Raw genomic sequence first — 23,896 nt, 5'->3', positions numbered from 1 at the left:
AGCATATCATTCCATATACAGTATCTAATAAACAAATGAAATAGTGCTCAAAAAAGTCTATTATACTGATTGCCAAGAATCAGAATAAAGCTGAAAGGGACCTTGGAGGTCTTCTAGTCCAACCCCCTGACCAAGCAGGAGACCCTATACCATTTCAGACAAGTAGCTGTCGAGTCTCTTCTTAAAAACCTCAAGTGATGAGGCCCCTACAACTTCCGATGGCAAGCTATTCCACTGTTTAATTGTCCTCACTGTTAGGAAGTTTCTCCGTAATTTCAGCTTGCTTCTCTCCTTGATTAGTTTCCATCCATTGTTTCTTGTCTTGCCTTTTGGTGCTTTGAAAAATAAGTTGACCCCCATCTGCTTTGTAGCAGCTCCTCAAGTACTGGAATACTGCTATCATGTCACGCCTAGTCTTCCTTTATTTTAGATTGGCCATACCCAATTCCTGCAATCTTTCTTCCTATGTTTTAGTCTCCCAGCCCTTAATCATCTTAGTTGCTCTTCTCTGCACTTTTCCCAAAGGCTCAATATCTTTTTTGTAATGTGATGAACAAAACTGGATGCAGTATTCCAGGTGTGGTCTTATTAAGGTTTTATAAAGCGGTATTAATACTTCACATGATTTTGATTCTATGCCTCTGTTTGTGTAATCAAGGATTGTATTAGCTTTTTTGGCTGCTGCAGCACAGTGCTGGCTCATGTTTAAGTTATCATCCACTAGAATTCCAAGATCCATCTCACAGTTACTGTTTTTGAGCCAGGTTGCACCTAATCTATACTTGTACCTTTGTTTTTTCTTGCCTAACTGTAAAACCTTGCTTTTCTCCACAATAAATTTCATATTGCTTTGTGGCATTCCTGCTTATAAGAATTCATCCACAGACCTTTTGTTTTTAGGAAGGGGGGAGAAAAAAAATGTCATGGAAGGTCACAATAGGGGTTTTGTTTTTTTTGTTTTTTTGAATAACAGCCTTGCCATGCAAATTCTTCCTCCTTCATTTCATATCGGGCTAATTATGTGAAGGTACAGCTACAATGTGGAACGGTGAATAGCAGTTCATTAAGCTAATGGCAAGTATAAAGCACATGAAAATGTCTAGGTTGAAAATGCCTTGAGGGAGAGAAAAACAAATTTAAACTTAGTAGAAATTCTAAGTACGTACTGAGGTTTCACTTTTGATGAATACCAAAAAATATTGATATAATAGAGAGCTGAGTGAACTCTGCTAAGAAAAGAAAGGAAGGTCTCATTTCTTTAGCAAGTGAGCTAATTATTGCTGCTTTCATGGCCTGTCTGCTCATCTACAATTCCAAGGCTTCTAACATAGGAATGTGTGAATTGTACATTAGGTATAATAGGGTTTTTAGGGATAATATGGCAGTTCTAGCCCTGAAATGTCTTGCTTTTGAGGTTTAACTCTCATTGATCAGATTATTTGGCCATGTTTTTTATTAAAAATTTCCAAATTATGCTTTATATAAAGCCTAATTGCAAATGAATAAAGAGTTCCCACCAGAACATGCCAGGTCTTTACTAAGGTTTGACATGATAGAAGAGGAGGAGGAGGAGGAGGAGGAGGAGGAGGAGGAGGAGGAGGAGGAGGAGGAGGAGGATTTGATCAAAGGATACTGCAATTCCCCAAGTGAATACATACTTTTCATAGGAATCTTTTCTTTATATTTATTTTTTATTTAGAAAATTTATATTGCCACCTACTTGCACATGGCTAAAGGTGGCTTACAAGGCATAAAAGCACAACATAAAAGAAATGAAAATAAAAGTAGCAAGGTAAAAATAATAAAAAATAACCCTCCACCCTGGCAACAACACACATTCATATCAGCCATTTAATGGGCTCCATTCCACTCTGCTTTCCTCAGACCCATGGCAGAACCATGTCTTAAGGGACTTCTGAAAGAGGGTTAAAGTGGGGGCCAGTCTAATTTCCTCAGGGATGATGCTACAGAGAGAGGAAGCCACCACAGAGAAGGCCTTTATTCTGGGTCTCAACTGAGGTATCTTCTTAGGGAAAGGGAGTGGCTCAGGTAGATGTGGCCCGCAAGAGACATTCCTTCAGATATTATATTTAATGTATTGTTTATATTAATATTGTGTTTATTTATTTATTTTGCAGAATGGCATTGAAGGTATGTGTGACACAACATACCTCCTTCAAAACACTGAGAAACCAGATGAATTCTTGGTGTCCAAATCCAAGGATTTAACTAATTGTGATAACATGGCTAGAAAGGTTGTCGGTGCTGCATATGTTACTCCATGTGAGTTCTGCAGACAGGTCAGTACTATTAATGGATGTGTGTGCATGTGTGTGTGTGTAGAGACATAGATGTTAAAAACATGTTAAAGATATACAGATACAAAGGAGAAATCAAACAATTTTAATAAATGATTGTTATTAAACAGATATACTATAGATAAAGATATACATTATATATTTTTATAATTTTATTAGAAGTTTTAAAAAGGAAGATTAAAACTAATTGTTGTTGTTGTTGTTGTTGTTGGTTGCGAAGTCGTGTCCAACCCATCGCGACCCCATGGACAATGTTCCTCCAGGCCTTCCTGTCCTCTACCATCTTCTGGAGTCCATTTAAGCTCACGCCTACAGCTTCAGTGACTCCATCCAGCCACCTCATTCTCTGTCGTCCTCTTCTTCTCTTGCCCTCAACCTTTCCCAGCATTAGGCTCTTCTCCAGTGAATCCTTCCTTCTCATTATGTGGCCAAAGTATTTGAGTTTCAACTTCATAAAAACTAATACAAACTAATATAAAGCAAGAAATAAAAATCATTGCCAAATCTTTCCATCTTTGTGCACCCAATAATTCTGCAGTAATTATCATGCACAAAAAAGTTCCAAGATTTTTTTCCAACTATTTGTCTATCTGTCCCAAAAGAAGACTTCTTGGATATTAATCTTTAAAATGGTGCAAATCAGTGCACGTATTTGAATCTAGAATTTTCTAGCTTTTTTATATGTCCATCAAGCATGATAAAATATCCCTTCTTGCTTTTCACTTTTCCAACAAAAATTTCAAATGTGTTTATATATTTTAGATGATTTCTTTGGTAACAGACACAGTACCAACAATGCATCATTTTATAAAAATCCTCTTTAAGGTTACAACATAATGTAAATTTCAGTCTTCAACCATATCTTTTCCCATCCCTTTGTATATTGTAACCGAAATGTTTAGTCCATTTTTTTCATACATTCTTTCACTCGTTCTTCTTCTGAGCTATATTTCAATAGATGTTGATACATTTTAGCAATAACATATTCATCATTTGTGCATAATTCCATTTCAGACTCAACTTTACAATGTTCAAAATGATATATTATTTTCTCTACTTTAAACCTTTCTAATAACTGTAAATAAGAAAACCATTGGCAAACAGGCCCCTTTGCTACCCATTGTTCCTTTGATTTTATTTTGTATTCCCCTTGTCAAAATTCTAGGTATTCATCTATTTAATACAGAGAGAAGTCACTTACTTTATACAAATTAAAACAATATTGATGAAATGTTTTTACATGGCCGCACTATCTGTTAATACAGTAATTCCCTTTTATATCAGTATCTTTTTCTTTTCATAATTCATACACCAACATTTTCCCTGCTTCATTTGCAAATTCATTTTTTCTATTACACAATTCATTTCTAATTCTATCTCACTTATTGCTAACATACATAGCTGTCCTAGTAAACCTGTTTATAAATACTTAGTGTGTGTGTGTAGTTGGTTCACATGGTGTAGTAAGATGGAGGGCTTGTTGTCACTGTGTGTTGGGGGGTGGGAGCACAAAGGGAGGCTCAGCTAATCTCAATGTATACATAGTTGTACTTTAACAATAAAGATTCATTCATTCATAAAATAGATAAGCCATTTTAAGTATGCAAGCAGATTCATTGCTATTTATTTACACACAATACTATAATTGCCCCTTTATTAATTTTGGTTGCTTCAATTCATCATATGCTTTGACCCATTTTAACACATAGTCACATGCTGCAAAAGAGAGAGAGAGAAAGCAATTCTATCAATTAAATATTACTGGCATCCCTTTTTAATATAAATTTAATGAAAGTTTGAAAAAACACGAGTAAGTATTAATATAAACTAAAACAGCGTAAGAAGAAAAAAATAAAAAAAGAAGACATAAAAAAGAAAGCTAAAGGGCAAAAAGAAAAAAGTAGAACAAAAATAGAAAAGAAAGAAAAACTTGTACAGAAATCGCTTCCAATATTCTTTACAGCAGTTATAAATACAATTTACCTCTTTCTTTAAAGTTACACCATGACTCTTCTTACTATAATCTATCTTACATAATCATCAAAACTTTAGATCATAAGTTAATTTATTTTCTGTTTTATGCAATAAGTTCATAAGGTGTTTCCAGACAGTAATAAACATAGATATTGTCTTTTCTCTAATCGAAAGGGAACATTACTGGCATCCTGAAAGAGTTATTCATGCAGCTGTTTTCATGGGAAACATCAATTCTTAAGATGAAAGTCTGTGTCTTAAGATAACTATATTGTCTGTATTAAATTGCAGGGGAATGATTATATGATTCACTAAACTCAAAAGACAGTCCTAGCAATTCTCCTTTGATTTCCACTTTGCACCTGCAAGATATATTACAATATTCAATGTTCCATTGAATAAATGGATTGCTTATTATCAATGCAAACTGCAGATACAATGTAAAGGGAATAAATTCCCGTACCCTCCATGTACAGCTCAAACTTTGAACATTATAAGTTCAGTTCAGTTAATTTGACACAGTGCAGTCATGCTACTATATGAAATTACTTTTAAAAACACAGGAAAATTGTCTCAAATTTAATTGACTGAGCTCTGCAAACTATGACGTATTCCGCATGTCTCTACAAGAAATTAAAATTGAGTTCTATTAAAATCAATTCCAAGTCATAATTTCAACGTTAGACAAATGCAGGTTACTACAATGGTGATGACTTACAATAATGACTGCGCTAAAAATTTCTGTTGCTACAGAAGACAATGTGGTTGAAACTTTGAGCAGTCATTAAATGAATGGTTGTAAGTTGAAAACTACCTGTACTATTTATCCCATTGGAAGACTTGAAGGGCAGTATAGGATCGATCATCCTGAAGCTGATCTATTTTTGTGGGTGCCAAGAGATGACACTCACTTGATGGCACACAAGCAATCATTATGTAAACATGTAAAAGCTGGGACAATTTTAGTACAAAAATAGTAAACTGATTATCATGTTCAAGATATCCACACATCTTAATCAAACAGGGTTTCTTTTTCATGTACTTTTTTTCTTTACCATATTCTAAATCTATTTCTTTTTTAAAAAAATCCATTCATGCCTGCTTATTGATTTTCCATACCTATCTTGTTCACCACTGTTTCTATCGATCATCACAACAGATAACACAAAAGGAGATCAGATAAAAGGCATTTTCCTATTCCTCACATGTTCAAGCAAGTGACAATATAAAAATTCAATTTGTTTGTCATATAAAAGGCAGAGATTCCCTTGTCCTGGAGGAAATGTAACTTGCCCACTGTCAACTCTTATTGTTAACTGTATCCAAACAAAATTACTTTATTTGATTGTACGAGTAGTCATCCTACCACTTCTATTGCATAAATTGCTTTCCAGTGACATTTTCATTTTTTTTAAAAAGAAAAATAGGAATTTTCAAGGCACACGTACATACAACTACAGAATGAAGGATTTGAAGGAAAGGGATGAAAAAATAATCCTACAAGCCACTGCTCAAGAAATTCAGCAATTCACACCATTCAGAGAAGAAACTGGAGAAACTATCATAATGGAGGCCAGGTCTTACAACTCTGTTATGATTGCTCTAAATTTATGAATGTCTTTATTTTATGATAGCATCTGGTTACCTACCTCTAATCTTTAAGATCTACTCCATTGGGGTTCTGAAATTGTATTTGTTAAATCCCAAATTATCATAGAGCACCATGGTTAGCTATAAATATGAAGTATTTTGATTATTTATTATATCATTATCTATCCAGTAATATAGGATAGGAAAATGGGAAGAGTCATTTTGACACCATTTGTCCAGATTCAAAGAGGACAAGTTAACGTTCACTGGTATTGGCCTGAAAACTTAGTAATACTATACAGAATATTTTGTTCAACCAAATTTAAATGTTGAAAGTATTGACTGGTGTACAAAGATTTTGATTACTAAAGGATCACAATAATGAGCCACCCTATTACACACCACATCTACTTCTTTTTTTGAAAAAAATGTAAAATAACACAAAACTGGCCCAGTATTTATTAAGGTAAATTAATTTACCTTAGTTATGTGGGTTAGAATTAGTTTTTAAAAAGAAAGGAATGTTCATTTATACAGCCACTAAAATTATATATGTTGTGTGAACTGCTATCTCATAATAACAAAGGTCTGAAGTTTCAGCGATGTTTTATGACCCGGAGATCAAGCACTATTTGAATTAAAAGATGAGCCCACTATCAAAGTGCTTAGATTTTTGTTTTAACTTTTATCAAAGCAAAAAACAGCTATTCATCAAGGGCAAACCCATAACCAGTGTTCATAATTTGTTTTCTCTTAATTTCACTGTATCTTTATTCTTTAGGCAGAAACTGGAATTCATTGAAGCCCATAGACGCTTGCCACAAATACCTTCTATTTTGAAGAAACATGGCTCACTTTTATATAGTTTTAAAGATAGTCCACAACTTCCTGTTCCATTATTAAAAATCAAGAACAGAAACAAGGAGGTAAGCTTAAAGGTTAGAAGGCAAATGGCTTTTTTGCTTCCATGTAAATATTCTTGGTTCAGTGACAAAACAATATCTGAAAATGTTTTGGAGTTTGTGGTTGCTTTTATTAACCAAAAAAAACCCCTTATCCAACAGATTGAGGATGGATTGCGTTACCTGGCAAATGAAAATTTCCCAAAAGATGGTAAAAGATTTTTGCAACTGGTCAACCTTTTGCGCACTGAAAATGAAATTAATTATTCTGAAGTCTTTGACCCCTATTATAGCCAGCCAGTGTATAGGTAAGATAAAACAGGAAGTTATTTTACTATCGAAAGCCAAAATTGGATATTTTAATCCAAAATTGGATATTTTAATCCAAATAATCACTATTTTAATTGGGCATGGTTTAATTCTCTTTTAATTTTTGTACAGTTATTTATATATGCCCTGTGAACCGCCCTGAGTCCCTAGGGAGAAGGGCGGTATAGAAATCCAATAAATGAATGAATGAATGAACTGTTCAAGCATGATTTCTCCTTTTTCCACAGAACCATTGTTTTGGATTTGATCGCTGCTGCGGGGACTTCAATGGGACTAAGATATGTGAGGCACAAAATAGTTCAACAAGAGATCACCACAACTGAAGCAGCCCAGACATTGCTTGTCTTCTTCCATTCCTCCAGTGCCTTTGAAGAAGTAGTTGAAGAAGCTATGGTAAAATACTGCTGTCATTCTTGCCGTTGCTATTGTGATAATGTTAAAGTTGCTAACTGTTGTTATTAACAGTAATTCTCTTCCAACTGATCCTCTGTTTGTGGAAGATTGAATAGAATAATTGACGGGAAATCTAAAACATGGCAATGCACGCAGGTTGGCTATCTCACAGATTTACAAATAACTTCTAGATTCTAAATTCACTCTCCATATTTTGAGTGGCATTAACCTGAGTGAAATTCTGCAGATGTCAAAGCTGTTGCATTGAAGATGTTGCTGAACCGTATTTCCCAGCTTCCCAACCCAGTCTTTGCAGTGGATCATCTATAAGGCTCCTGGCTCAACCAACTCATCTAAAACAAACTTTCCTAATAACTTGATTAGAATTTGCATTTCCATCATCATAGACCACAGGTCTGCAACCTGTGGCTCCGGAGCCGCATGCAGCTCTTTCAGCCATCTCCTGCAGCTCCCAGTCCTCTGCCATGTGCAGTCCAAAAAAAAAAGTGGGACTAAAAAAGTTCAACCAATCAATTCAAATATGCAGAGTAGGTGCATATCTCGCCTTGGCTCCACTCTTCAGTCAAACCCTGTTCTGCACATGCGCACACATTTTTTGCGGCTCCCAGTTTTTCCTTTTGTGAGGGAACCGGTTCCAAGTGGCTCTTTCACTGTTTCAGATTGCTGACCCCTGTCATAGACCAAATCATGAATTCTATCTTTTGTAAAAGCTAAGACAGACTGCAAGGTGAAATATAGAAACCTGAGTACTATACAATATACAAATAATAAATATATGGTTAGAGCTTATTCTGCTTTACTCTTAAATTGGCATTAGCACATTCTGTTGACTATGCTGAATGGAAACTATTGGAACTGCAATTCTAACATATCTGAAAGCTGCCACTTTAAAGAAACTCATATTCTATCTTTCTAAAATGATAATACTCTGCAAATAAACTATGGTGATCCTCTAAGTATAAGTCTGTAATTATTGACAGGCTTGCCTGGGACACTGACCCCATCTAATGGAATGTTCTTACCTGAAATCTTCAAAATGCTGCCAATATAGCAGAGAATTTGTCCTGAAATTGTTTTTACTGTATTCAAGTCTCATTATCAGATCTTGGAAATACTTTGCTTGAGAAGTAATATCTGTGTCGGCTCAGGAAACTGAGCTGGATTATCCCTTTGTTTGTCTGTTTGTTTAAATGAAGGATTGTCATAAACTCATAAAACAGGGCTTTAGGCAAGCCACTCATCTTTGATGTGGAAAAAGTGATCCTGATCAGTTCTTATTGGAAATATTGGGCTAATACATTGTAAGATATAAACCCTATAGACAATTTTACAGATGTTAAGCAGGGTAATTGCTTTATATTTGGATCTTTAATTTCTGGCTGTGATCTCATGTGTAATTGTATCAATGTTACAGGTCCACATGTTAAATATAAGCAAACCGTTTGCTTTGTAATTGCAACTCTTTTAGATAGTTTTAGTAACAGCCAAATATTCTTTCCACAGGCCATAATGATAGAAGTTCTTAAAGGTCCACAGAGTCTCTATCGTACTACCACCTGTCTCGCCTATGGATCATTACTTTCCAGATTCTATGCCATCTCAGACACAATCCCTGAAAAATATCTCAAGGTACATTGCCCAGTTTCAATTCTGTTTCTTCACCTAAAAATCCTTAAGCTCCAGAGTACTAACTCAGCTCAGGTGAAGGAACTTTCAAATGAAAATATCTCTGTTGAATAGTTTTCAGGTGTTACTACAAAACATTAAAATGAGATTTTTGCTTCACTGACATCAGAATTGTTAACGCCAACCTGAACTGGGGGGGGGAGTGAGAACAGCAGAAAATGTTTAACATTTATAAGGCATAATTGCCTAATAGGTCTCATAATAGTTTTATATGACTTGTTCATTTCTTTTATAAAGCATTTCTATGAAGCTTTTATTATTGTAAGTCACCTTTTAAAAAAATTAACTGTAAGATTCCATAGCTTAATTAAAAGCAATGGTAAATGTGCCAATTATATGTGCCTTAATGTTGCCTCTGAAGAAGAATTTTACCAATTTTTGTAGAACAACAGTTAGAATAATTATCAATGTCTTCCATACATTTTTTAATTTACATTGAAGATTATGCTATTGTGTACTACCATTGGAAGCATTATGTTGTTGTACATTTGCATTGGAAACATACGGATATATGTATGATTTTATATATGTTTATATATGTTTACAAATATCATATATGGATATGAATATATGTATGTGTGTATACACACACATACATATATACATATACATATATACATACATACACGCTAATTTGTAAGCATATATAAAATATTTTCTAGAGTTATAAGAATAGGCAGCTATGGGCATCTATAACAGTTTTCACTAGACTGTAAAAATCTAGTTAACATTTAATATAACTAAATCCTTTACTTTTCAAGAACCACATTGCACTTTTGTAAGGTATATTGGTCAACTTAGCAATCTAGAATCATGAATCTACAGTTAGCCAAATGAACTCATCTAAACCAGTGGTGGAACAGCTGCACCTCCCATTATTTTATATATCACTCCATCCATCTTACAAAGAATAGCTATGCCTTTCCCACTTGTGGGGATACTCATAAGAGTACCTTGTGCATTTGCATTCTTGACTAGAAATATTGACTGTTCATAATACCGTAGCATGTTTAATATAACACAATTTTTTTTCAAAGCCTCTGACTGATTTTGCAACTAAAGCCATGAGTTCATCTGACATAGATGCAAGTGTCTTGGCTTTGAAAACCTTTGGAAACGTCAGACACATCATTGTCTTGAAGCCCATTATGAAGTATCTGCAAAATGCTCTTCCCTCTGATATTAGAATTCAACAGAATGCTATCATGGCTCTAAGAAATCCTGCCAAAAAAGATCCTATACGGGTAAGAAGTAACATTTTTGTTTGTTTGTTTTTAAGACGGAGGATGATCAATTGGCTCATTATTTTCTTGTTTATTACATTAAGAATATCATGGAACTACTGGACTAACATAAGCTGATCATAATTATATAGCATTATTGTAAGAATCTACTTTTCACATTGCCAGGGAACTTTCCTGAAAAAAGTGAATGGAGAAAATAATGACATAATCACTGATGGATTCTCCTTTGGGGTTCCTTGTACAAGTTACAAACTGTTATTCCTGCTTTCACAGAAAAGAAAAAAAATAGTGATGGAGGGAAGCGACACAATCACTTTGAATTATTCTGCTATTTTCTCCATAATTCAGAAATGACCAGAAGATTCTCTTTTCAGTAAAATATGAGAGAATAAGCACCTAAATATTAGCTGGGTATGATTTTTGAACACAGATAGTTTCTTACCCAAAACAGCTCCTCTCGGTTAGACTACTGCAACGCTCTCTACATGGGGCTGCCCTTGAGGACCACTCGGAGGCTCCAACTGGTGCAGAATGTAGCCGCGCGAGTTGTGTTGGGGGTCTCCCGATACTCCCATATTACACCTCTGCTCCGTGAACTGCATTGGCTTCCGGTTACCTTCCGGGTGAGATTCAAGATACTGGTAATGACCTACAAAGCCCTACATGGCATGGGTCCGGAATACCTTAGGGAGCACCTGCGGCCGGCATCAACTTCCCTCCGCCCAGTGCGCTCCCACAGAGGGGGCCTCCTTAGGGTGCCACCGGTCGGAGAATGCCGTCTGGTGGCTTCCAGGGGGAGGGTGTTCTCTGTGGGTGCGCCTGACCTTTGGAACCATTTACCGGTTGAGCTCCGGATGGCTCCCGACCTTCACTCCTTCCGACATGATCTAAAAACCTATTTGTTTGAACAAGCCGGCCTGGTCTGATGGGTTTGGGTTTAAATTATTGTTTTAACGTAATTTATTTTTACATTTGGGCACTAGGGTTTAATTTGTTTTTAATTTTGTATTTTGGTTATTTTGGTATTTATGGCCCTGTTCACCGCCCTGAGTCCTTCGGGAGAAGGGCGGTATACAAATTAAATTAAATAAATAAAATAAATAAATAAATATTCTTTGCCAGTAGGACTCTGCCCCAAATGTATACTTGCTTTAAGCCAGACATGGAATAAGGTTATTCGCATAGTCCTTAACTCATTTGCAACAGGAAAATATTCTCTAACTCATCTCTCATTCAAAATCCTCACTTCCTATAGGGAGTTTAATAGCTCAGTCTGGTGGGAAGAGTCACACCAGGTATACTAAAAGATTTGAAGAATGGTACTAGGCAGCCAAAAAGCACTTGTTTATATAGATCTTTGGCAAAGACAAGAAGAGGTAATATTGAATTCAGGCACTAGCAATCCTTTTGTCTAATCAGTGTGATCTTTCTCCAACCATTTGTTTCATTTCCTGTCTTTTCCCTTCCTCCCTTTCCCTTACATTAAATGCCACTATTAAATGCCACTATTTTATGTTGGTTGAAGTCAATTTTTTACTTCATTGTGTTAGTTGCTGCTGAATTCTCTCTTACTTGCTAATCTTTGTTTATTTTTGTTATTAACTGTACAAAATTGTACACTTGGCAGATGGCAATGGAGACTGAATCAAATAAAAAAGCTTCATTCGTGCTGTAAAAATATCCTTGCTATGGTCAAAAATGGTGCAACGTGGAGCTTATTTCATCCCCTTGTAATAACTAAACATCCCTGTAAATTTCATCTTTCTGGTGAAGAAAAGGGGGGAAAAAGGAAAATATAGTTGTATCACAAATTCTTAACACCTATTTCTATGAAATTTAACACCCTTATTCCCCCACCTAAAATGGACAACTTTTCTGGAGAAAGAAATTTATTTGTTTGCTTGTTTATTTGATTTATACATTCATCCTTCTCAACAAGAGACACAGAGTGGCATCTCAACCTAATGATAATGAAAATAAAGATATTAGTGCCTTTAGTTGTCTCTCTTTCCAGTACAGTAACACTGTCTTTTTTTCCCATTCTAGAAAAGGAGAACCCAAATCTGGCTTTTTCAGGCCAAGCTCTTAATCAGGGACAAGCAAGAATGGGCTCCCAATTCTAGTTTAACATAAGATGAATCTGTTACTTTTCAAGGACATGAATGCATCAGATGGTATTTGCACAACTCTAATATTTCCTATCTATTTTCCACAGGTTCAAGGAATTTTACTTCCAATAATCAAGAATTACAAAATTGCCCCTCTAGTCCGAACATGTGCTGCCTTTGTCCTTCTGGAATCAAAGCCTACTTTCCCTATTTTGATGACCGTAGCTAATGCAATGGTACATGAACCTAGTATACAGGTTGAAAACTTTGTCTTCATGTACCTCAGCACAATAGCCGGAAGCCGATCTCCTGAATTCCGATTGACGTAAGTCTCATAAAAATGTTTTTAGCCACAAATGACAAAGAGTAGAGTTCAACGTGAACCTTGGTGGATCCATTCTTTCTCTTTCAGGGGTCCTGCTTACAGGATGGCTCTCAAAGTACTAACTCAAAAAAGTCAAAGATGGGAAGGTCATTCAATCAGCAGATATTCCCTCGTTGAATACTTTGACGGTAAGTAACATATTGTCTTCTACAGTGCTTTTTTTGTAAAAGAAAAAGGTGCCGGAAGTCACACATGTCATACAACCCACCTTGCCTACCCTACAAGGTTCCATCCAAAAAAGGTGCCGGAACTCCGTTCTGAGCGTTCTATGACAAAAAAAGCCCTGGTCTTCTACTATTATCTATTACTTATAACCAAACAGTGACTTAAAATGCCTCTCTGTAGCATTTTGTTTTTTGTTTTGCCACCTTGAAATTAATCTTGGCCCCTGGTGGCTGCAGACTTCTTGGCAAGATTTCAAAAGTGGGTTTCCATTGCTGAATGAGAGAGAGGTTGTGTTTTTTTTTAAACTGGCAACTGGCACTCTCCCACCCACCCACCCGAGACCCTTGTACAATTTGCACACTGGCCTGCAGCAGTCCTGCCAACGTATACTAAAATTGTTTCTTTTTCTAACCAAAGGGTAATATCAAGGCATTCTAGTTCTAGATTTTTTTTTCTTAGACATAAAGCTATAAACTCATTGACCAAGCCCTTCCACACAACGACCGATCAGGTCTCTCACATCATTTTCTGCAAGATTGACTCACTGCATGATCGTGCCCATTCTGCCCTCCAGTATCACAAGCCAGCAATCATTCAATAGAAGAGTGGAGCCTAAATGGCCTATCTCTGTTCTTGTTGCATTTGCTTTTCGTCTCCAGAAAAAATAATAATACTTGAAGTAGCAGCAAACAGGAGTTTTGCAAACCTCCAAACCATTGGCGTACGTCAGGGCAATCAAAGTATGATAGAGATTCCTTGAGTTTCAAATGATTTGAGATGAGGAAGGAATTCTTGCTACAGAGGGAACATCAAGGGTGAATAATCTTTTTGACTAGAACCAAGACTGACCCTCTAGTTAACTGTTTAGCTTCTCAAGCCACACCCAAGGTCACAATAGCACTGGGACACCAGGAAAGATGCCAATTTCAGACCAGTGCACTTCACAGTGTAGACACAACCGACTTATAGAAGAGGAGTCTATACTAAACTGCAGGCATATAAAGAATTTTCACAACACTGCATTTTACATTTTGTAAAATTTGCTGAGAAAATCCTAGAAATTTACCCTACATTGAGGGAAAGAAAGAGTTCAAACCATACCTGAAAACTTGCATATAGCTTAACAAAAAAACTTTCCCCCACCTTTTTTTTTTGGGTAGAAGTGGAATTAATTAGTACAATTCAAGTAATTCAATTAGTGCCATTCAGGCAACATTACAGATGTTCTGAGGTGACATTACATGACCATTTAATTAATTTCATGATGTAAAAGTAAGTAGTGCACATAAAGCTGTGTCCAAAGTTATTTGCATTATTCAGACCTGCTGTCTCCCAGCTGTATTTTCAGGAATGCCAAAAGCATTACCAGATGAACTTTGTGTCCTCTAAAGAATGCTCATATTCATGAAATAACATTGGGTTTTAGATGCAACTTTATCACCCATCTACATTTCTATTATCATTCCTTTACCAAAGTATGGTTTGGATCCAGATTGGCTGTTCTGCTGATAGAAAGATTCTTTTCTTTTATGGAATCCAGCAGAGCTGCTGCAGGGGAAAAATGATTGGTTCCCTCTTTCTACCTGCAGATTCTAATGATATTTTTTTATCATACAACATTAGCAACTACTAACCCTCAAAAAGATTATTTTTAAAAAAATATAGGAAGCGGTTAGGTAGATATTACCCTCTCTATCTTTCTTCTAAAAAATTGGGACTCTGCTAACATCTGGATCCAAGTCTGTAAAAGAAAACAGAAAAAATAAGGCCTACTAATTAGGAATACTGGATTATTATTTTTTGTGTGACAGACACACTCATTTCATAATCATGAGCTTTTGCTTGATAATGGTTATTAAACTATTAATGTCAATGTCTTAGTGCAGCATTTATTACTGAAAACATAAATTCTTAAGAATCATTTGACTCAGCAATCCATATCTTTGCCATTTATCTTTACCAGAACATCTGTATTATGGCTTTAACAGCATTGGCAAAAATGGTAAATCTTTCATGGTTTTTTTCATCCATTCTATTAATATTCACAAAATTATGCTTAGTAGGCAATATAAATATGATCAGTAGCATATATGGGTATAATATAAGATGAATTGATTTTTTCCCACTAGTACATGTAAATGTATGGATTCAGAGCATATTATGCCATATTATACTTGTCAGTTGGTAACAACTCTCCCAAAGCTTGCAAAATAAAATAATCCCAAAGCATTTTGGAATGTAGACATCAGGAAATCTATGCCATTCTACAAGTAGAGAATAGGTTTTATTATCATGCCGTTATAACTTGTTTTCTATCCATCATCCAGAATAACCATGAGATTTGAATATATTCTCCTTTACTAATGGAGAAGCCCAAGCCCAAATCATATAATCATACAGTCAGAGGAAATGTTAGAGGTAATCTAATCCAGCACTCTGTTCAATCCAAGATCAACCAAAGCTATCAGACAGATGACCATCCAGCCTCTGTTTGAAGACCTCTAGTATATGGCAGCCTGTTTTATCGACATTAGGAAGTGCCTCCTCATATCTACCCTAATTCCACTTCCTTGTGGTTTTAATAACTTTTGTTTCTAATCCTGTCCTTTGGAGAAATAGAAAATAACTTCATTTCCTCTTCCATGTAATAATGCTTCAAATATCTGCATAGAAGAACAACAAAGATGATTAGAGGGCTGGAGGCTAAAACATATGAAGAACAGTTGCAGGAATTGGGTATGTCTAGTTTAATGAAAAGGAGGACCGGGGTGATATGATAGCAGTGTTCCAATATCTAAGGGGCTGCCACAAAGGGGGTGGGATCAATCTATACATACTGTAGACTTCATGGCTATTTTATAAATTGCACTAAGCAATTGAAAATTAAAGTTTTTCTTTTTTTGTTTTGAAATAATTGGACTTACTGGATTATCTATCTTGTCAGAATTTTATAAGGCTCGTCTGGGAATGTATTCAATGTTTCTTCATGAAGAAGAGAATACGCAGCCAACATTTATGATGACCCATTTCAAGGCACTCTTCATGGGCAGCATATTTTCTCCTTTTGAGGTATTTAAATATTGAACCATAATTATCGGTTGAACAGAATCACAAATTAAAGTTCCTTGGGGGGGGTTGTTTCTGACCCACACTTCTATCTAATGTATTGGGAATGCTGACAGCAAGCATAAAAGTGTAATCTATACTGAAATTCATACTGAAAATACTGTTGTTTTTATTTAGATGTGCCTTGTTTTTCAACTGATACTGATAATTGTACTCATCTGAAGTGAACATTAAGTGTCCTGTACATTACCAATGAATTCTTCATGTATTTATTTTTTTAAAAATATCCCATTAGTATCTATGCATCATTTGATCTTTAAAAAAAAGTAGGCCGAGAGATATATGGCCCTCAAAAGCTACACATGACAGCTTTTCTTTGTTATATTCTCTGTTAAGCCATTCTTAATTAAAAATGACTCCTTTTGTGGCAGTTTCTGAATGCAGAGACATTGTAGAGCAACGTCACATGACGTATCATGACATTTTTGCCATTGCCAGCAATGGGGTGGGCGCGGTTTTGCCTTGATGCATCCGGCCCACGGGCCGGCAGTTTGACACCCCTGTTGTAGAGTCTTTAAATATACTACAGGCTATGGATCAATTTATTTAGAATTATTTAAATATTAAAAAACAATAACAACACAGCGCTCAAATTTATGTAGGGCATACAATTCTTTGTCCCAACTTTATTTTTCTTTCCAATATAGACAGGAGTTCAAATACGAAGAATAAAGGAAAACTCAGAGGTTCTGCAACAAGTTAACAAAGGTCATGATTCACAGCAACTTCAGAAAACGGTAAATGGGCAGCAGTTCATTGTGCCATGAATGTTTTTACTGAGGATAATACCTTCCATGTTAATCTAAATGAAAGGTGTAAGGGAGCTATTGTGTTTCCAATGAGGAAATTTTCCAGACTAGTCAGTACTTCCAAAATCAGTCTCTTCCTTTTTGTCACTTCTTAACAAACAAACAAAAATCCTGTAAGGTTTGCCTTCCGCAGCTCCATTTTCAGTTCTTTAGTGGAGGGGTTGTCATGGGTTCTTTTAAAACTATACCCTGTTTGATCAACCCAAACTCAAAAATTCATCAAAAGACTAGATCGTAGACTATTGGATTCTTATGGCTCCTAATAAGGACTGGAGGTTTTTAAGAAGAGACTGGACAGCCATTTGCCTGAAATGGTATAAGGTTTCCTGCCTGAGCAGGGGGTTGGACTAGATGACCTCCAAGGTCCCTTCCAACTTATTATTATTATTATTATTATTATTATTATTATTATTATTATTATTATTATTATTATTATTATTATTATTATTTCCAAGGTACAAAACTGAAAGATACAAACATATATGTGCAATTTTTTTCTATCTCTTCTGCATTATACCATATTTCTATTCTACTTATACAATGTTTTCTATACTATATTCTACCACTACTTCTATTATACTATATTCTATACTATTATTTGTACTTTTGTGCTACTATGCTATTTCTACTTCAAATATATTATCACTATTATTACTATACTTCATTGATCTGTGTCCCATCTTTATTATTTGCACAAATAACTCAAGGCAGCAGGGTTATTCCACATATCTTCCTCTTCCTATTTTCCCCACAACAACTTTATGAGGCACATTGGGCTGAGGGAAAGTGACTGACACCAAGTCACCCAGTTGGCTTTCCTGGCTAAGGTGGGACTAGAATTCATGGTCTCCAGCTTTCTAGCCTTGTGCCTTAACCACTACACCAGGGGTAGGCAACCTCGGCTCTTTTATGACTCATGGACTTCAACTCCCAGAATTCCTGAGTCAGCTGACTCAGGAATTCTGGGAGTTGAAGTCCATGAGTCATAAAAGAGCCGAGGTTGCCTACCCCTGCACTAGACCAAACTGGTTCTTTAATCTGCTACTCAACTCAACTCTACTATTACTGTATATAAAAGTATTTTAACTTTTACAGACCTTGATCTGCTTTTACATCCCCCCTCCCCCAAAGAAGAGCCTTGGTGGAGCAGTGGGCTAATGCCTCCTTAAGTAACACTAGCTGCCTGCAATTAGTGCAGGTTCGCATCCCACCAGGCTCAAGGTTGACTCAGCCTTCCATCCTTCCGAGGTAGGTAAAATGAGGACCCAGATTGTTGGGGGCAATAAGCTGACTTTGTAATAATGCCGCTGGGGGGGGGCCGAAAGCCCTAATAAGCAGGCATATACATAGAATGAAGGCTATTGCTAAGCACATTGATTTGTGCTTTAAATTGTAAGCCGCCCTGAGTCTTCGGAGAAGGGCGGCATATAAATGGGATTAAAATAAAAAATAAATAAATAAATTCTTCTATTGTCAATTTTTCCCTTATTAATGAACAGCAGGTAAAGTACCAAATATTGGACTTGGCTTGGCTGTGCTTCTTCATTCATTCATTCATTCACTCACTCATTCATTCATTCATTCATGGACCCTTTAACTTCTGTCAAGAAAACTCATTTTATTTTGGGGTTTTTTTTGTATTTCTTGTTATTCTACTGCTGCAGAACTTCCAAAACACAAGTGTCTTCCATTTGTCCTCCATGTCTTCTGTCCTACCGCTTTCATGTTTATAATCAATTCTGTAGTGTTGATGCTGAGGAGAAGCTCAAACAGGAGGCAAGCAAGGCGGCACAGATGTTTTGCAATTTTTTTCTTCAGTTTGCTTTTCCATAGAGGTCCTTTTTATAAATATCTATGTTTATTGTGATGCTTATTTTTGCACATTATTTAATTTCTACTCACCTTCATTTTTTTTAAAAAAAGGCTACTGTATGATGCTCGGTATACACAAATGCAGAATCAGGATGCATAATCAAGGAAAACAATAAACATTCCAATTTCTACTTCTTATCACAACACAGGAGTCGAATGCTCTAGAAGTATATGCCAAAATATTTGACCAGGAAATTGTAACTGGATACATAAGGATGGATAGAATTCGAAAAATATTACAGGTGCCTTTTTACCTACTGTTTTCACATTTACTATTAAACTATTATCTACTCTTCAAGGTCTTGAACATTCATATTTTAAATATTATCTAACATTCATATTTTAATAATGTCAAAATACTGTTGACCATTGGCAAATTTTTCTTTTGGGCAACAATTATTCCAATAAAGTTTGTATCTGGTTATCAGATATATTTAAATGAATCAAATCTATTTTTGCAGGTGTTCCATGAAAAAGGACATCTTCCTTGGATAAAATATCTTACAGATGTCCTTAAAAATCTTCCAAATATTTACTGGCAGAAATATATCAAGTCTGCAGAAATCCAGCGTATTGTGCCAACGTGTGCTGGGCTACCTTGGCAAATCGGTTTGGTCCATATTGCTCACACAGAAGTTGATGGAAATGGTAGGGCAATATGTTTTATTCATTATTGCATACATATACATATGTATATGTACATACATATATAAAAAACAAACAGTAATGTATGCATTTATTTATTTTCTTTCATTTAAACAGTTCAGTTACTGATAACCCCAGAACCAGCATCCCAAATCACTTGGCCTGACATAATTAACAGTGATATCAAACTGAAAACTAGACTGAGACTTCGGTAAGTACAATCAATGTTATCCAAAGTTGTCATGTAAAAAGAACATTGTGCAAAAATGCCTGGTATCACTTATTCTTCAGCGTTACAAAATGTCGGACAATCTGTTGTTTTCTTTGCTGTTTCAGGATGAAGAAGGACATGATCTTAAGTGTGGGAATTATTACACCTGAAATTCATGCCCTTCTGGAAAAAAAGGCCACAGTGACAGCAAACGTCCCCATAAATATGGATGTTGCTATGAATATTAAAGAAAAGACCTTCAAACTTGAACTGCCACCATGCAAGGAGGAAACAGACATAATTTCTCTAAGGTAGGCTCTTGTTACACTATCAGTAAAGGGTTTTTTGTTGTTGCTTTTCTAGTTTTTATATGCAGCTTTAGATATATCTATACTGGAAAACTAAATCAGTTTCAGTAAGGTAGATTTGTAGGATTTATCCAGTATAAATTCAGAAAAATACACCTTAAGAAGTGCTTTCATTTTAGTTTTAAATCGTATGTTGTTGCAATCATAACAGAAGATGTCACATGACCACAATGATTTACGACAGCAATCTTGGCACTCTACATTACAGTCATTAACTGGGAAATTCATGTTATTAAGTGACTATGCACCCCAATCTAAGTCTTAAGAGTTTTGGTCTTCCTGGCTTCAGCATCAGCAAGATTAGGGTATTCTTCCAACTCCCCTTACTCACCTATCTCCCCCTCATGTCTGCCTCTGATTACTTCCAAGGTCTGATCATGGAGCTTAAACTCCTTTTAACGTTAGAAAAGTATCATGATTCAGTCATAGTCACTGAAACAAAACCGAATCAGTTTTCCTTTTGGTTAGTTTTGACTAAACTATGTCTTTGATGTCCTTGGGAGAAATGGGAGATCTCAGCTGGATCCCAGCAATCATATCTTAGGCATTTGAAACATAATGTGGGGTATTGCAACAAATGTAATTTAAGCAGGTAACACATTATGCTTTGTTTTAAATAACAATGTATGTACTATCCAGTTGGGATACCAAGTAAAACACAGCTACAATAATACATGGGGACTCGTAAATACAACTGGAGCACCAAAATCCACTCTAAGGCAAGTTTTCAAGGTATGCTGGAATGCCCCTAAAGAGGGAGCCAACTAAATTTCTGGGGGCTCTTCTCACTTCATGTCACAGTACAACCTGGAGCAAGCCCTTTCTAGGTATCCTCACAAAGCAGACAGTTTTGATTTGGATCAGCAAATCAAAGATGTTCCTTTATACATCTGAGCACTATAACAATAGCAATAGCACTTAGACTTCTATACTGCTTCATAGTGCTTTACAGCATTCTCTAAGCAGTTCACAGAGTCAGCATATTGCCCCCAACAGTCTGGCTCCTCAGTTTTCCCAACACTGGAAGGATAAAAGGCTGAGTCAGCCTTGAGTTGGTCAGGATCAAACTCCTAGCAATAGGCAGAGTTAGCCTGCAATACTGCACTTTAACCACTAGGACACCACAGCTCATATACAATATATATTGAGAGAGATTTAAAACTAATAACCAACACTAGAAAGTGGTCCTGAAAGCTTTCTGGTAATCCCCACAGGGATTACTAAATGGCCATAACTTTGGAGTATCAGATTTCTACAGCGATTGCATGATGTGCCAGTTGTAGCTTTCAAGCCATTGTCAAAAATATGGAGCGGATAAAGGCTCATCAAAATTCAGTGACTATTCTTTTAGATTTATTCATCTTGCCACTTCTTTGAGGTACAGGCTGTCATTTGCACATCAAGCAAAAATAAGCCAGTGCAGCCATAGCATCCATGCAAGTTTGAACTGATTATTTAAGCGTTTGAAGGTCCACCATGTCAGTTGAATAAATGCAAAATAAACAATTATACCCACATGTATCTATGTAAAATGTTGCTGCTATTTAAAAAAAGAATCACCTCTTGTAGTCAGGAAGTGTACAATTGTTCCATTTTTATTTCTCCCTCAAGTAGGGAATCACAGATCACAAATCCTCTTTCATACTCTACCTTTAAGCCTTCTTTGTAACTTTTTTCTTTCTGCCAAAGCACAAAGAAACAGTAATACTCAACTCTCATGCATCTTCTTGCTGTGCTATGTGATTTGGCAGAGAACAACTAGTGTATCCTGTGATGTAACTCGATTTGCTGGCTTCCCATGCTCAGTGAGGAAAAATTGATAATTAAGGTGATAAATCTAGGCTATTGGCTTAAAAAAATTAGAAAGGGCTAAGAAAAAAAGCAGCAGGAGTAAGGAGGTGGGAATGCCAATGATCTGTGCCTAGAGATATACAGCCTGTGATTTCAGGATGGTTTAAATTATTGAATTTTAAAATGTGAAATCTACTTCCTTTTAATCTATTTTGCCTGGATGAGCCATCATATAATGCAAGTTGATTTGTAGTTTCTTTGATCCCTTCAGCTTGTCCTCAAGTGTATCTAGTTAACGGATTTTTATTTGTATTTTTAGTTCCTGAATGTTCTAGCTAAGCTTACCTTAGGGTGTGGTTATCATATCTATTATGAATAAGAGAGAACTTGGGGGGTGGGATGGAATAAACCTTATTTGTTCTCTGTTGTTTACTTATTGCAATGGCAGCACACCTTATGAATTCAGCAGCAGAGATGAAAGGAATGCAAAGCCACTTTTCGGATAGAAAGGATGATGCGTTCTGGATTTCCTACCCTGAATGTGAAATGCTGAAAAGCTTCACATTCAGCATGGGTACAAGGATCGCTTCTCAGTTCACAGCCAGACAGCTAACATCAGCCTATGTTCCTAAAACAAGCCCAAGGCAATGACATCAGCGGCTTTCAAGATACACCATAAGTGGAGAGAGAGAGAGAGAGAGAAAGACAAAGAGAATATGTCCATGTGGGTACTAAGTAAGGAAGGTAACAGAGATAGGCCACATTCATTACCAAAGCAGTGGGGGGTGAGAGAAACATGGCTTAAATTCAAAACAAGATGAAGGAATGCACTAGCCACTCAGGCAAACACCTCAGTAATTCACGTACATATCGGGGGGGGGGGGGAATGCTTGGAAGAGAAAGAAATAACAGTCAGACTTACAAGATTCTCTTACTATAAAGGTAAAGGTAAAGGTTCCCCTGCACATGCATGCTAGTTGTTTCCAACTCTAGGGGACGGTGCTCACCTCCGTTTCAAAGCCAAAGAGTGTCCGAGGACATCTCCGTGGTCATGTGGCCAGCATCACTAGACGCCAAAGGCGCACAGAACGCTGTTACCTTCCCACCGTAGTGGTCCCTATTTTTCTACTTGCATTTTTACGTGCTTTCGAACTGCTAGGTTGGCAGAAGCTGGGACGAGTAACAGGCGCTCACTCTGCTACGTGGTACTCGGGATTCGACCCACCAAACTGCCGACCTTCTGATCAACAAGCTCAGCGTCCTAACCCACTGAGCCACCGCGTCCCTTCTTCTCTTACTATAGATAATATTAATAAAAGAAACTTCTCAGGAAGCTGATTTCTTCTTTGTGGGGCTGAAATTGATCTTGCAAATCTTTAACATAATACATTCAAATCTAAAGAGTTATTTTGGGACAGGGTGGGACAGAATATAGTATGGGTTTTTGTCCTCTATTTTTGAAATTTTTAGATAGCATTAACCAACCTTGTCTGAATATGGAGGATATAAACCATATATAGTCACAGCTACAGAATTGACCAATTCTGGCTAAAAATTCTGAGAGTCCTAATATATCTGGACAACATCAGAATTAATTATTTAAGGCTATTTAAATAATTAACAGAGAGTCATTTACTGCAGCAGAATAAAGAACTTGCTCTATGGGATCCTGTAGACTAAGCAACCAGATTAGCTAATTCGCAATAATGGAAATTCTCAGAGAATTATGATAGGGAATTCTATGATGAGTCAATGCTCTTTTTTTAATCAAACAAAATAATTTCATCTCATTGTTGTTTTTTCCTTCTGCCTGGACTATACAGTCTCTGCTTTATAATTACAGAAGCAGGGGCTGGTGCAACGACTGACTCTCTTAGAGGCGTGTACGAGAAACCATTTCTATCCCTAACTGTGAAAACAACTTCAGGCCACACCATCTTAATTTTGTGTGACTCGTC

The 23,896-nt window shown here is 36.3% G+C and overlaps 1 protein-coding gene across 1 annotated transcript in view; it reads left to right on the top strand.

Moving 5' to 3' along the window:
• The window catches only part of LOC308666603 (vitellogenin-1-like), a gene marked incomplete at both ends in the record, with an annotated part of 45,694 nt that overhangs the window by 4,478 nt on the left and 17,320 nt on the right, over positions 1-23,896 (top strand). Inside the window, 15 exons of the mRNA XM_081325496.1 lie at positions 974-1,027; positions 2,139-2,300; positions 5,712-5,869; positions 6,664-6,808; positions 6,947-7,092; positions 7,342-7,507; positions 9,032-9,157; positions 10,252-10,458; positions 12,674-12,891; positions 12,979-13,079; positions 16,061-16,185; positions 16,890-16,979; positions 19,385-19,571; positions 19,686-19,779; positions 19,905-20,090. Coding sequence (XP_081181622.1) covers positions 974-1,027; positions 2,139-2,300; positions 5,712-5,869; positions 6,664-6,808; positions 6,947-7,092; positions 7,342-7,507; positions 9,032-9,157; positions 10,252-10,458; positions 12,674-12,891; positions 12,979-13,079; positions 16,061-16,185; positions 16,890-16,979; positions 19,385-19,571; positions 19,686-19,779; positions 19,905-20,090 — 2,165 coding nt within the window. The remainder of the gene's footprint in view (positions 1-973; positions 1,028-2,138; positions 2,301-5,711; positions 5,870-6,663; positions 6,809-6,946; positions 7,093-7,341; positions 7,508-9,031; positions 9,158-10,251; positions 10,459-12,673; positions 12,892-12,978; positions 13,080-16,060; positions 16,186-16,889; positions 16,980-19,384; positions 19,572-19,685; positions 19,780-19,904; positions 20,091-23,896) is intronic.

The sequence above is a fragment of the Vipera berus genome (assembly GCF_964194415.1).
Source record: "Vipera berus genome assembly, chromosome: 3".
NCBI classification, from domain to species: Eukaryota; Metazoa; Chordata; class Lepidosauria; order Squamata; family Viperidae; genus Vipera; species Vipera berus.
The sequence above is the reverse complement of the archived record's forward strand: the minus strand, read 5'-3'. Positions and strand labels throughout refer to the sequence as shown.